We start from the raw sequence: 14,359 nt of genomic DNA, 5'->3' as shown, positions 1-14,359 counted from the left end.
TGCTGAGCTTTGGGCTTGGTACTTGAGCTTGGGAAGTGGTTCTGATGTTCACTGCTGGTTCTCAAGCTCAGGGGCTGGTGCTGGGCTCAGGGTCTGGCTCTGGTCTTAGTTGCTGCTTCTTGAGCTTGGGGGCTGGCTCTGAGCTGCAAGAGTTGAGCTGAAGTGGCACAGTGCCCTGCAGAGGCAAAAGCTTTTCCCTGCCAGTCAGCCATTGGAATCATCTCCCCAGGGCAGTGGTGGATTCCCCTGCAGGGCAGAGTTGGAAGGCTCAGCTTGGCAGGGGGCTGGGCCAGCTCCTTTCCAGTGCAGTGTCAGCTGGCAAGGTTGGAGCAGCTGAGCCTTGGGGTCCCTTGCAGCCTGGCATTGTGTGGCAGCAGAGCTGTGCTGCTGGTTTTGAGGGCACTTGGAAAGCTTCTGGAGCATTTGTGCCGAGTGTGCAAGACATCCCTGAGCCTAGCAACTCCCTCAGCTCTCTTCAGAATGAACTCTGCAGAGCTGGAAGAGCTTTCCAGGAATTTGGCAGAGGTTTGGAGGAGTTGGGAAGGGATTTTGGTTCTCCTCCTCCTTGTCCTCTTCCTTGTCCTCCTCTGCCTCATCTTTTTCCTGCTCTCCCTGGAGGCTGCCCTTAGACTCCTAGAATCCTAGAGTGGTTTGGGTTGGCAGGGAGCTGCAAAGGTGCTGCAGTCCAAGCCCCTCTGCAGTCATCAGGGACATCCTGCACTAGCTCAGGTTGCCCAGAGCCCTGTCTAGCCTGACCTTGAACCTCTGCAGGGCTGGGACCTCAAGCCCCTCCCTGGGCAACCTGTTGCAGTGTTCCAGCAGGCTCCTGGTGCAGAACTTGTTCCTCCCCTCCAATCTCAATCTGCTCTGCTCTAGTTTGAAGCCATTGCCTCTGGTGCTGTCCCTGCAGCCTTCTTGTAGTCCCCTTCAGGTACCAGAAGGTCACTCAGCTCTCCCCAGAGCCTTCTCTTCTCCTCTCCAGGCTGAACACCCCCAGCTCCCTCAGCCTGTCCTGGTAGCAGAGCTGCTGCAAGCCCCTGATCATTTTTGTTTCCCTCTTCTGGGCCCTCTCCATCAGGTCCATGTCCTTCCTGTGCTGAGGGCTCCAGAGCTGGCTGCAGTGTTGCAGGTGAAGTCTCAGCAGAGCAGAGCCAAGTGCCAGGATGGCCTCTGTCCATCTCTGGCCCTGCTGCTTTTGGTGCAGCCCAGGCTGCCCTTGGCCTTGTGGGCTGCAGGCTCCCCCTGTCTGTTCCTGTCCAGCTTCTTGTCCAGCAGCACCCCCCAATGCTTTTCTGCAGGGCTGCTTCCTATCCCCTCCTCCCCCAGGCTGTCCTGATTGTGAGGATTGTGCCAGGCCAGGGGCAGGACCCTGCCCTTGCTCTTGTTGAAGCTCAGGAGGTTGCCCTGGGCCCCCTCTGCAGCTTGTCCCCTTGAGCTCCTCCACCTTGTTCTGCAGGGTATTGCCTTAGGTTTCAGGAGCCAGAGAGGCTCTCTTTGAGCCTTGTGAAAGGAGTTGATGCCAAGCTGTGGCCAGAGAGTTGGATAGAATTGGGCAGTTTCCATGGCTGTGCTGTTCAGAGCTGCATCCTACAGTGCAAAGCATCCAATCCACAACAATCCATAGTGTGCCTGGGCCACGGGAGCCAAGCAACCTCCCTAGGCCAAAGCTTCCTCCAGAGCTCCACCAAAGCAGGCCAGAACCCCAGGCCCCAAATGCCTTCCCCCTCCCCCATGCCTCTCTGCCCCTCCTCCTCCATACCCAAGAGCTGCAGTTACAGATTCTGGTAGGCAGCTCCCAGGTGAGCCAGGCCGCTGCAGGCCACAGTTGGCAGCATTGCCAAGGCCTCAAAGCTCCTCTGCGGAGAGAGATCCCAGAAGATGTTCCTGGGAGCAGAGAGGAAGGGCAAAGGAGGTTGGAGAGCCTGTGCTGTTCCTTTGTGGAGAGTGGGTGCAGGCCTTGTGGAAATGAAGTAAGCTAGATGACACTTTGTGGTGTCCCTCTGGACTCTGCTGTCCCTTCTGGAGGTTTCTACTCTCTGCTGTAAGACATCCCAGTGCCTTCCACCCACCACAGGGATTCTCCTCCATGCTCTCATCCAGAGGCTTCTGTTGGGCCCTACTGGCTGTGTAGATCAGCCCTGGGGACTTGCTGTGGCCCTGTGGACTCTGAGAGGGCAGCAAGTGAGTGGAGATGGAGCAATGGATGGAGAGATGGAGGGTGAAGGCTGCAGGGGGTGGGAGGGCTTAGTTCAGCAGCTGTGTGGCTCTGCCTGGCTCTGGCCTACAATGGTGCTGGCAGCAGCTGACCCCTGAAGCTCAAAGCCCCAAACCCTGCCTGGCTCAGGACAGTCCCCTGACCCCTCCTGACATCCAGCACAGCCCAAGCAGGCACCCAAGGCTCCTAGCCACACAGCCCAGCCATCCCCCATGGCAGGAGTCACCTGTGGTCTCACTCCCTCTCTGCCCCCCTTGCTCTCATCAGTTGCTGCCTGAGGTGTCTGCAGGGTCCCTCCCCAGCCCTCATCTGTAACCCCCCCTTGGCTTGGTGCTGTTCTTTCAGCCCTCCAGCTGATCCCAGCCTTTAGTCTCAGGCCCCTTCCATTCTTGTGCTGCTGCTTCCAGCCCAGTTCCTTAGATGCTTCCTCAGCCACAGCATTTCCCACTCCACCCTTCTAGCTGCAGTGGCAGTGGAGGTGGGGGACACAGGGCCATGGGACAGCCAAGGCAGCAGGGACATGGATAGGCTGGGAATGAGGGAAGGGCCTGGGTGTGGTCAGGCAGGAATTAGGCCTTGTCCCCTCCAAAAGGGGAGAGGATCCAGGGCCCAGGTGGCAAATGTGTGTGCAGGGAATGGCAGAATCTGGCAGCATTGGAGGAGGTGAAAGGAGTGAATTGTGCTGCAGCTCTGCCTGTGTCAGCTGGGAGATGAACAGCAGCCCATGGGCACTGTGCCCTCCCATCAAACCTCATTTTCTCTTGGGGATGTGGAGTGGCAGCTCCAGGGAACTGCAAAGAGCAAGCTGAGAGAAATGGTCAGGGAGAGAAGGAAGCCAAACCCTTTCCACTGAGTCTCTTTGGGCTGCAGGTGTGTGAAGGGTGCTGGAGGTGTGAGGTTTGGGCAGGAGCCAGAGACTCCTGCAGCATCCCAGTGAGGGCTGAAGAGGTTTAGTGAGAAGCTGCCCAAGTCCCTTCCCCCTTTGCTGCATCTGCAGAGATCATGAAGCTCCCTTTGTGTGTGTCCTGAGGGCTGTTGTTATCTTCTCTTGGGAAGTGGGCAGCAGAGAGGTGTGTGCAGTGCAGAGCTGAGCACAGACTGGATGTGGTTGGGGCAGAGCTAGGGAGGAGATCTGGTCCAGAGCAAGATCTGCTATCAAATGCAGCTGCAGGCAGCAGAGGCCTGGGCAGGCAGTGGGAGGAAGCTTTAGGCAAGGCCTGGGAGAGGCTGTGTGGAGGCAGCTGTGTTGTGGTGCTGGCCTGCAGCTGTGTGCTGGGGGCTGTGTGCTGGGGGATGTGTGCTGGGCAAGGAGCTGAGTCTGCACTTGCTGAGGCCTCCCATCTTGATCAGCCCTGGCTGTGTGCTGTGGCTGTGCTGCTGGGCTTGGGAGCTGCCCCCAGCAAGGCTGAGCTGTGCTGCCTGGTCCTGGGCAGTGTTGAACCATCCCTTGCAGATCAGTGCTCTCCCCTGAGCCCTTTGCTTCTCTCTGTCAGGGGCTGAGTGGTCTCTCAATCATCCCTGCCCCTGTGTGCTGGGGAAGAGCAGAATTTGCAGACCTGCCCCTTGGAGCAGCCCATCAGGTAAGAAACCCAGAGTGGGTTAACAGCAGGACCCCAGCCCCAGGGCAGCTCCCAGCCTCCACCTCCTCCTGTCCAGCATATTTCACCTCTCCAGGAGCTCTGAGGCACATCAGGTGTTGTGGGAGTTGAGGAATGCTCCAGGCTGCTGGGAGTGTGTTGTGAGCAGGAGGTGATGTTTGGGGGTTGGGATTTAGAGGGTGGTGGGAGAAGGTTGGAGGTGGTTTGTTCTTCCTTGGTCAGTGCTGCTGCCTCCATTGTCTGAGCCAGGGGAGATCAAAGGACAGGGCTTGGGCCAGGAACCACCCTGCCAATGCCACCAGGCTCGAGCAGTGTAGGACAAGACCATGTGTAAGTCCCAGGGTACCTCAGGGCACTGATCACAGGAACCTGGGGTCTCAGTACAGATATTAGAGGTCTGTGCCCACACTGTGGCAGAAACTGAAGGTTTGAGGTCCCCTCTGCTTTCTCTCCTCTAACTGGGTGGTGGGAGTCAGGGACTGTCATGACCCAGTCAGGATCTGAGGGTTTGAGGTCCTGGGCTCAGGTGCTTCCATCTTCCCTATTGCAGAGCTGTAACCCCTCCCACAGTATGACCTCACAGAAGGACCCAGACAAGAGCTGGGAGGAGAAGCAGCACCCAGAGATCAAGTTGGAGAAGCCAATGTGCAGTCCCAAGGGAGAGGAGGATGAGGAGGAAAAAGAGGAGAAGATGGAGGATGATGCTGAGAATGACAACTATGAAGAGGAGGATAATGATGATGATGAAGGCGACCAGCATGAGGGGGAGGAATGTGTGGAGAAGGATGAAGCCAGAGCAGGTCCCTCAGTGTCACCCAAAGAGGTGAATGAGTGCCTTGAGTGTGGGCAGAGCTTCCCAAGTAGCTCAGAGCTAGGGAAACACCACTGCCCACAACCTGGCACTCGTCCCTTCGTTTGTGGTGACTGTGGCAAGAGGTTCCGCCGGAACTCTGAGCTCATCCAGCACCGCCGCACCCACACTGGAGAGAAACCGTTCACCTGTGCTGACTGCGGACAGAGCTTCACCCAGCGCGGTAATCTCACCCAGCACCGCCGCACCCACACTGGAGAGAAGCCCTTCTCTTGTGACAGCTGTGGGAAGCCGTTCAGGCATATCTTTACTCTTAGGCAACACCACCTCAGCCACACCAGTGAGAAGGCCTTTTTCTGCAGGGACTGCGGCAAGAGCTTCAAACACAGCTCCACTCTCACCATCCATTGCCGCATCCACACTGGCGAGCATCTGTTCCCCTGTGCTGAGTGCAGCAAGAGCTTTACCACGAGTACTGCATTAATCCAGCACCAACTTACCCAAGGCGGTGAGAAGCCGTACAGCTGTGCCGACTGCGGCAAGAGGTTCACCAAGAAGGGAGATCTCACAGAGCACCGTGGTGTGCACACTGGCGAGAAGTTGTTCAGCTGTGCTCAGTGTGGCCAGGCCTTCAGGCATAGGAGCACTCTCATTGAGCACCACCGCACCCACACCGGTGAGAAACCTTACACCTGTGCTGACTGTGGCAAGAACTTCAGCCACAGGCACAACTTCATTGCTCATAGCCGCACCCACACTGGTGAGAAGCCCTACACTTGTGCTGATTGTGGCGAGAGCTTCAGCCGGCGGGGCACCCTCATTACTCACCGCCGCACCCACACTGGTGAGAAGCCTTTCACTTGTGCTGATTGCGGTAAGCGCTTCACCCAGAAGGGCTTTCTCAACAAGCACCGCTACATCCACACCAGAGAGCAGCCTGCACTGGAGGGGAGGCATAAATCCACCTAGAATCTGTTGGGTAATCGCGGCCCCTCTGAGAGGGCCTTTCCAGCACCAAAATCATCCCTTTTTCCTCTGCACTTCTCAGGGACTGGGGACACCAGCATCAACAAACAACTCCTGCCCTTCTGAACACCAATTATTGCTAATGAGAACAATTACAGTGCTGAGTCAGCACAGCTGGAGCTCCCAGTGGAGGTGGGCAGGGCTTTGCCAGGGTCTGTCTGGTTCTTCCCCAATGCTTTGTGTCTCCCTGGGGTAAGAAATCCTCCGTCTGTTGACCAAATGTGTCAATAAAACCCAAAAGCTACCCAAATCCTGTCTGTTTGCTTTTATTTCAGATATCCCTGCCTCAATGCCCAAATTTTGGGGGCATTTGCTCCCAAGGGATGGGGTGGAGCTGTGTGCCCAGTTCAGGGAGGGGAAAATGAGGTTCTCAGAGGAGTCTTGAGGGGCATCTCAGAGGCATTCTGCAGGGGCTTTCAGGTGATCTTAGGTGTTTGGGATTTGGATGGTCCTAGTACTGACTCTTGGGGTCTTTGGAGGGTATAGGGGGAAGCTCATGGAGATCTTTGGAAGGACTCAGAAAGCTTCTGTTGGCTTTCCACTCTGGGGCTGGAACAGGTTGAAGAGCTGAGAAGAGGTTAAGCTGCCTGTCCCCCCCAAAACAGAAGTGAGGGAAAAATAACACACACAAAACCCAAAAACCCCTCTGGGTTGAGATAAGGACTTGAGATAAGCCCAAAAGAGTTGAATCCAAAGGAGATCCCATAATGCACACTGACCTGAGGCTGTTTGCAGAAAGAAACACAGCAGTGAGCAGCATCCAGGAGTTAAACCCCTGCAGCCCTCCCCGTCAGCAAAGAGTCAGCACCTGAGAGCCAGAACCCAACAGCAGCAGAACAGGAAGCCTGTCAAGTTGCAATCCAAACTTCAAGCCCTGTAGTACTTTGCTCCAGCCAGCACTGTCCCTGTGAAGGTGGCATGAGGCAGGATGGTGTGGAGTAATGGCAGCCAATTTTCAACTTAACCTTTGATAATCCCAAGCCCTCATTCTGTGCCACCTGCACCATGCCCAGCAGCAATCAGCAGCACACCTCAGGCACTGTCCATTCTCACTCCACAGAAGGTCACTTTGCAGTACCCAGAGGGCTGCTCACTGCAGGTGCTCTGCAGCTCCACTCTGTTCCAGCACAGTCTGCATCAGTCCATGTCCAGTCCAAATGCTGCAAATGCTGGGGCTGTGTTTCCAGCTCTGGGGCAATCGAGCCCAGAGACTCCTTCCATGCCTCCAAGTGAAAGCAAACTGTGGCTTGCATCCCAGTACTCAGCTTCCAACACATTCAGGTGTGGGGATCCTCCTGTCACACCAGAAACACAGATGGGTTCCACCCCTCATGGTTTGATGGTGTCAGAGCACTCTGGGCACCTGTATCTAATAAAGCTTTGTCCTCTCATGGGTTCAAGTTGCCAGGCCTTTGGTTCTGTGTGGTCCAACAAACCAGTTTGTCTCTCCCCTCCATCTGGTTGGAGGCTGAGGCCCTCTAAGTGCCGGGTGCTGCTCTTTGGCCACAACAACCCCATGCAGTGCTACAGGCTGGGGTCAGAATGACTGGAGAGCAGCCAGACAGAAAGCTACCTTGGTGGTACTGGTTGATAGTAGGCTGAACATGAGCCAGCAGTGCACCTAGATGGCCAAAAGGCCAATGGCATCCTTGCCTGCATCAGGAACAGTGTGGCCAGCAGGAGCAGGGAGGTCATTCTGCCCCTGTACACTGCACTGGTTAGGCCACACCTTGAGTCCTGTGTCCAGTTCTGGGCCCCTCAGTTTAGGAAGAATGTTGACTTGCTGGAAGGTGTCCAGAGAAGGACAGCAAAGCTGGGGAGGGGTTTGGAGTACAGGTCCTATGAGGAGAGGCTGGGGGTTCTGAGGTTGCTTAGCCTGGAGAAGAGGAGGCTCAGGGGAGACCTTATTGCTGTCTACAATTACCTGAAGGGAGGTGGTAGATAGGTGGGGGCTGGTCTCTTCTCCCAGGCAACCAGCACCAGAACAAGAGGACACAGTCTCAAGCTGCACCAGGGGAGCTTTAGACTGGAGGTTAGGAAGTTTTTCATAGAGAGAGTTATTGCCCATTGGAATGGGATGCCTGGGGAAGTGGTGGAGTTGCCATCATTGGGAGTGTTTAGGGGGAGACTTGATGGGGTGCTTGGTGCCATGGTTTAATGGATTAGATGGTGTTGGATGATGGGTTGGATGTGATGATCTTGAAGGTCTCTTCCAACCTGGTCTGGTCTATTCTATTCTATTCTATTCTATTCTATTCTATTCTATTCTAAAGTGGACAGAACAAAGGGTTGGTGCCTGAGCAAAAAGAAGGGCAGAGGAAAAAAGGGTTGGTGCCTGAGAATAAAGAAGCGCAGGAAGCACTAGAAAAAAAAGATTTGGTGCCCAAGAATAAAGCCCAGAGAATAAAAGTGTTGGTGCCTGAGATAAAAGGGGATCAGAGAAGAAAGAAGTGCATAGAATAACAGGGTTGCTGCCCGAGAAAAAGTAAGCACAGGGAAAAAATGGGTTGGTGCCTGAGAAAAAAGAAGAGCAGAAGAAAAATGTCTTGGTGCCCAAGAGATAGAAAGTGAAGAGAAAAAAAGGTTGATGCCTGAGAAAAAAGAGATGAAGAAAATAAATGTTCAGTGCCCGAGAAGAAAGAAGCACAGAGAATAAATGGGTTGGTGACAGAAAAGAGAAGTGCAGGGAATAAAAGTGTGAGTGCCCGAGGGAAAAGGACAGAGAATAAAATAGTTGGGGCCCAAGAAGTAAGAAGTACAGAGGAAAAAAAGGAATGGTGCTCAAGAAAAAAGAAGTACAGAGAAAAATGTGTTGGTGCTGAAAGAAAACAAGAGCAGAGAATAAAATTGCTTGTGCCCAAGAAATAAGAAGCACAGAGCAAAAAAAGGTCGGTGCACAAAAATAAGACTCTCAGAGATAAAAAGGGTTGGTGCCTGAGAAAAAGCAGCACAGGGAAAAAGGGTTAGTGCATGATGAAAAGGAAGCATAGAGGAAAAAAGGGTTGGTGTCCACAAAAAAAGAAGTGCAGAGAATTATAGGGTCAGTGCCCAAGAAAAGAGAAGTGCAGGGAAAAAAAGGCTTGGTGTCCAAGAAAAAAGAAGTGCAGAGAAATAAAGCATTGCTGCATGAGAAAAAAGAAGTACAGAGGAAAAAAATGATTTGTGCCCGAGGAAAAAGGAGCAGAGAAGAAAATAGTTTGTGCCTGACAAATAAGAAGCTCAGAGAAAAAAAGAGCTGGTGGCCGAGAAAAAAGAAGCTCAGGGAAAATAGGGTTGGTGCCTGAGAGAAAAAGAAGTGCAGAGAAAAATGTGATGGTACCTGAAAGAAACCAAGGGCAGAGAACAATATTGTTGGTGCCCAAGAAATAAGAAGTGTAGGGAATAAAAGTGTTGGTGCCCAAGGAAAAAGAAGTGTGGAGAAAAAATGTGTTTGTGCCCAAGAGATAAAAAGCAAAGAGAAACAAAGGGTTGGTGCCCGAGTGAGAAGAAGTGCAGAGGAAAACAGGGTTGGTGCCTGAGGAAACAGAAGTACAGAGGAAGAAACGGTTGGTGCCCGAGGGAAAAGAAGGGCAGAGGACAAAAGGTTTGGTGCCCAAGAAAAAAGAATCACAGAGAAAAAAGTGTTGCTGCCTGAGAAGAAAGAAGTGCAGGGAATAAAAGGGTTGGTGCCTGAGAGAAAAGAAGTGCAGGGAATAAAAGGGTTGGTGCCTGAGAGAAAAGAAGCCCAGAGAAGAAAAATGGTTGGTGCACAAAGGAAAAAGAAACTCAGAGAAAAAAAGTGTTGGTGCCCGGGAGAAAAGAGGAGCGGAGTAGAAAAGGGTCTGTGCCCAAGAAAAGAGAAGTGCAGAGAAGAAAAGGGTTGGTGTCCAAGAGAAAAGAAGTGCTGAGGAAATAAGTGTTGGTGCTGGAGGAAAAAGAGGTGAAGGGGAAAAAAGGGTTGGTGCCCTAGAGAAAAGAAGTGTAGAGATAAAAATGATTGGTGGCCAAGAAAAAAGAAGCACAGAGGAGAAAAGGCTGGTGCCCAAGGGAAAAGAAGTGCAGAGGGAAAAAAGGTTGGTGCTAGAGAAAAAAGAAGATCAGAGGAAAAAAAGGATTGGTGCCCGAGAACAAAGCAGCACAGAAGATAAAGGTTGGTACCCAGAAGAAAAGAAGCACAGAGTAAAACCAGGGTGGCTCCCAAAAAAAAAACAACATCAGAGAAACAAAGGGTTGGTGCCCGAGGAAAAAGAAGGCCAGAGGAAAGAAGGGTTGGTGCCCAAGAAAAAGAAGCATAGAGAAAAAAGTGTTGGTGCCTGAGAAAAAAGAAGTGCAGGGAATTAAAGGGTAGGTGCCCAGAAAAAAAGCAGCATGGAGGAAAAAAGGGTTGGTGTCTGAGCAAAAAGAAACAGAAAGAATAGAAATAATGGATGCCTGAGAAAAAAGAAGTGCAGGGAATAAAGGGGTTGGTGCTGGAGAGAAAGGAGGCACAGAGAAAAAAGGGTTGCTGCCTGAGAAAAAAGATAGTAGAGGAAAAAATGTTTGGTGTGTGAGAAAAAAGAAGCACAGAGAACAAAATGGTTGGTGCCCAAGAGAATAGAAGCACAGAGAATAAAAGGGTTGGTGAGCGAGAAAAAGGGAGTGCAGAGAATAAAAGGGTTGGTGCCTGAAAGAAAAGAAGTGCAGAGGGAAAAATGGTTGGTGCCCAAGAAAAAAGAAGTACACAGAAAAATGTGTTGGTGCTCAAAAGATAGCAAGAGCAGAGAGCAAAATGGTTGGTGCCCAAGGAAAAAGAACCACAGAGGAAAAAATGGTTGGTGCCTGAGAATAAAGAAGTACAGAGGAAAATGTGTTGTTGCTTGAAAGAAAACAAGAGCAGAGAATAAAAGGGTTGGTGCCTGAGGAAAAAGACTTGCAGGAAAAAAAGAAGGTTGATGCCTGAGAGAAAAAAGCACCTAGGAAAAATGGGTTGGTGCCTGAGAAAAAAGAAGTGCAGGGGGAAAAAAGGGTTGGTTGTGGGAAGAGGGCTGTTTTTGGTTAGCTTGAGAAGACTAGAGGGAAGATTTGCCTTTGCTTGAATTAGAGAGAGCTATGTTTTGTCTTTGAGAGAAGCTGGGCAGCGTTTGGTGGGATGTGTTAAAACATTGTTTTGTTGTTTTGACCTATTGTCAGCCTGTGGTGGGCTATGCCCATCCTGGAAAAAAACAGGGGAGGAGGGCTCCTGAGAGTTTTTTTGCCCTCCCTGGGGGGTGTGTTTCCTCCCCTGGGAAACTGACTTGGTCTGTTCCACTTCCCCCCTCCTTGTCCAGCAGGGGTATAAGATGGAGGAGAATTGCAGGCATTGCTCTCTTTCCTGCTGCTTCCACACTCTGCAAAGGACTGGTTCTGTAGCTCATAATTTGTTTTTCCTTTTCCTCTCCTTCTCCCATCCATCCTTGTTCCTTACCCTTCTGAACCCTGCCTGCCATTGTTACACAAATATATATATATACACTGTTTAAAGAAAAATCCTTTGCCTCTCTATTTCCAAGCTGAACCCAAATTATTTCTTGGTGGATTTGCTCTCTCTGTTGGGGAAGAGGATTCTCAGCCTTGGCCCCATCTGAGCTTTTAAGCCCCAGTTAAGGCTCAAACCACCACAACGCCTTAATGACAGGCATGCCAGTAGAGGATGACCAGTTGAGATGTGACACCTGTGCCTGCTGATAGACCAGAGAACCTTGCTGTGCAACGTAATAAATGTCTTTGCCTGCTTACATCCTGTCCTGGAAGCATTGCTTGAGGTAATTAAAACATCTAAACTATTACAAATGGTGACCCCGAACGTTTGCCTCGACCAACTATTCATTATGACTCTCACTTGCACCATCAAGAAGACATTTTGTTTTTAAGGACTGTGGAGATGCTCCTGTTTGTCAGTGCCACTAATGGTGGCTATTGGATTAGTCTCTGTGAGATTAATCTGTCTGCCTTTATGCCGGTGACGTTCCCTGATTCGCCAGACGTTATGGATGTGCTATACGTCTAAGATAAGGCGAGGTACACCTGATAACGAGTAGTTAATTATATTGGAGATTATAGATGTGCTATATGTCTAAGATAAGGTGAGGCACGCCAGAGATAAAGGTGCAAGGGGCTCTGAAGCAAAAAGAAGACAAAAGGGTTGGTGCCCTAGAAGAGAAGCAGCTCTGCAGTGACAGAGTTGAGCAGTCAGGGAAATTGGGTGGTTGGAGCCTCCCCAGGGGTTGGTGCCTCCTTTTGATGAATACATAACAGGCAATCAAATAACAAAAGAGGAGAAATCAATACTGGGAGTCATTATGCATATCTTGACAAAAAGAGCAACAATGTGTGATGAAAGGACTGGGGAGCAGGGAGAGATGGCTATGTTCAGGGCAACAAAAGTAAGCAAAATTGCTAAGTCTTCCTTTACAATGTGGAGATTAGTTAAATATTCTTTAGACCAACTAGCAGACGATCCTAAGGCAACTTCAGCAGTGATTAACAGCACTTCACCAGGACAGAACTCTTCTTTGACATCTACATGCCCCCTTCCCCTCCCCCATCGTGGCCACTAAGCCTGCCTGCCCCCCGGAGCTGCAGTCGATGGTGTCTCTCCAACAAAAACAGCAGCCCGTCGCTAGGCTCCCCTGCTGCAACTCTCAAAAGTTCTCCAACGTGTTTTGATTCTGGACAGAAGGGACATCCTAGGTTAAAAGATCAGAACTCAGTTTTGGGATGATGGCTAAGAAAGAAAGATCAGAAAAATCAAGGCAATGCCTAACTTAGAGAAGAAAATGAGAAATACTGATTGCCAGATACTTTTGTGTGCTTTAAGAAATGCTGCTCTAAGTGGTGTGCTAACAGCCTTACACACCAACACCCAGTGGTATGGACTGAAGAAGAAGCAATGGCGTCCACTCTAAGCATCTCAAATTTCAGGCTCAAAAGCAACAACATTTCAGCTCAAATCTCTGATATCACCACCCACTGAAATATTCCTGCCTTCCAGGAAAGCTACACTTTGGCTGGAAGCTGTAAAAAAAAAAGGCAGCTGCTGTGAATTCAGCGGAGTTCTCCCACCACCACCACCCCTTTTCTTCCCCTTCCCCTTCCCCCCTCCTTCTGTGGCTGTGCTGCCTTTGCTGAGCCATTCAGCTCTAACTGGGGCCCAGGGCAGGTCATCTTTTGAGCAGTTCCAACTCCTGATGGCATTGAGGATCTGGGCCCAGAGAGTGTGTGTTCCATTGAGTTTGGCTAACTCTTTGTCCAGGCTGGCATCACAAGTCAGGGAGCCTAAAAGCTTCACCTCCCTCTTATCCAGGTCCATTGTGTCCACCCCCTCGTCCCAGCATCTCAGCAATAGAATAGACTAGACTAGACTAGACTAGACTAGACCAGGTTGGAAGAGACCTTCAAGATCATCGTGTCCAACCTATCATCCAACGCCACCTGATCAACTAAACCATGCAACCAAGCACCCTATCAAGTCTCCTTCTGAACACCTCCAGTGATAGGTGACTCCACCACCTCCTCAGGCAGCCCATTCCAATGGGCAATCACTCTCTGTGTAAAACTTTCTCCTAATCTCCAGCCTAAACCTCCCCTGGTGCAGCCTGAGACTGTGTCCTCTTGTTCTGGTGTGTTTGCCTGGGAGAAGAGACCAACCTGTGCCTGTCTACAACCTCCCTTAAGGTAGTTGTAGAGAGCAATAAGGTCACACCTGAGTCTCCTCTTCTCCAGACTAAGCAACCCCAGGGCCCAGCTCAGTATTGGCTCACCCTCTTTTCCTGCATAATCCAGATGAGTTTGGAGTCCTTTGGTTAGACCAGGATCAGACAGTGAATACTCTGATGCAGACCAGGAATAGAGGGTCCCTGCCCTTGGCCAGAAGGAGGAAAGGGATGGCAAAGTGTGCTGCACTGGGTGGGTTCGATGGCCTGGCACATCAAAGCCACAGGAACAGAAGGTGTTGGCAGACACAGGGGCACAGTGCACATTGATGCCATCATGGCACAAAGGCACTGGATCCATCTGGATTTCTGGAGTGACAGGAGGCTGCCAGCAGCTGTCTGCACTAGGAGCTGACATGAGCCTAAGAGGGAATAAGTGGGAAAAACATCCCATTGTGTCTGGCCTAGAGGCCCCTTGCATTCTTGGTACAGAACACCTCAAGAAAGGCTACTTCAAGGACCCAAAGGGCTCTTGATGGGCTTTTGGTGTAGCCATGGTGAATACAAACAAGATCAGAGAGCTGTCTGCCCTGCCTGGCCTTGCAGAGAATCCCTTCCTTGTGGGACTGCTGCAGGTTGAAGAACAACAGCTGCCAGCTGCTACCAGGACTGTGCACTGGCAGCAATATCACACAAATGAAGACTCTCTGGCTTCTATTCCAGAACTGATTCACCAGCTGAAGATCCAGGGAGTGACCAGCAAGTCACATTTGCCTTTCAACTGTCCCAGCTGGGCAGTGAAGAAACCTGACAGAGGGTGGAGATTAACAGTGGACTATTGAGTCCTGAATATGGTGACACCACCACTGAATGCTGCTGTGCCAGACATGCTGGAGCTCTAGGATGAGCTGGAGTCAAAGGCAGCCGAGAGGTTCTCTACAATCAACATTGCCAATGCTGCCTTCTCAATTCCATTGGCAGCAGAGTGCAGGCCACAATTTGTTGTCACCTGGAGGGGTGTGCAATACACCTGGAATCGACTGCCCCAGGGGTGGAAGCA

At 51.3% G+C, this 14,359-nt stretch overlaps 1 protein-coding gene across 1 annotated transcript in view; it reads left to right on the top strand.

Annotated features, from left to right (window-relative positions):
• The window catches only part of LOC137454317 (zinc finger protein 850-like), a 291,247-nt gene that overhangs the window by 47,756 nt on the left and 229,132 nt on the right, over positions 1-14,359 (top strand). The window contains exon 3 of the mRNA XM_068164368.1: positions 4,718-5,518. Coding sequence (XP_068020469.1) covers positions 4,718-5,518 — 801 coding nt within the window. The remainder of the gene's footprint in view (positions 1-4,717; positions 5,519-14,359) is intronic.

Source organism: Melanerpes formicivorus, unplaced genomic scaffold (assembly GCF_026170545.1).
Source record: "Melanerpes formicivorus ecotype bairdi unplaced genomic scaffold, bMelFor1.0.p_v2 SCAF_80, whole genome shotgun sequence".
NCBI lineage: Eukaryota > Metazoa > Chordata > Aves > Piciformes > Picidae > Melanerpes > Melanerpes formicivorus.
This window is presented reverse-complemented; position numbering and strand designations above follow the sequence as displayed.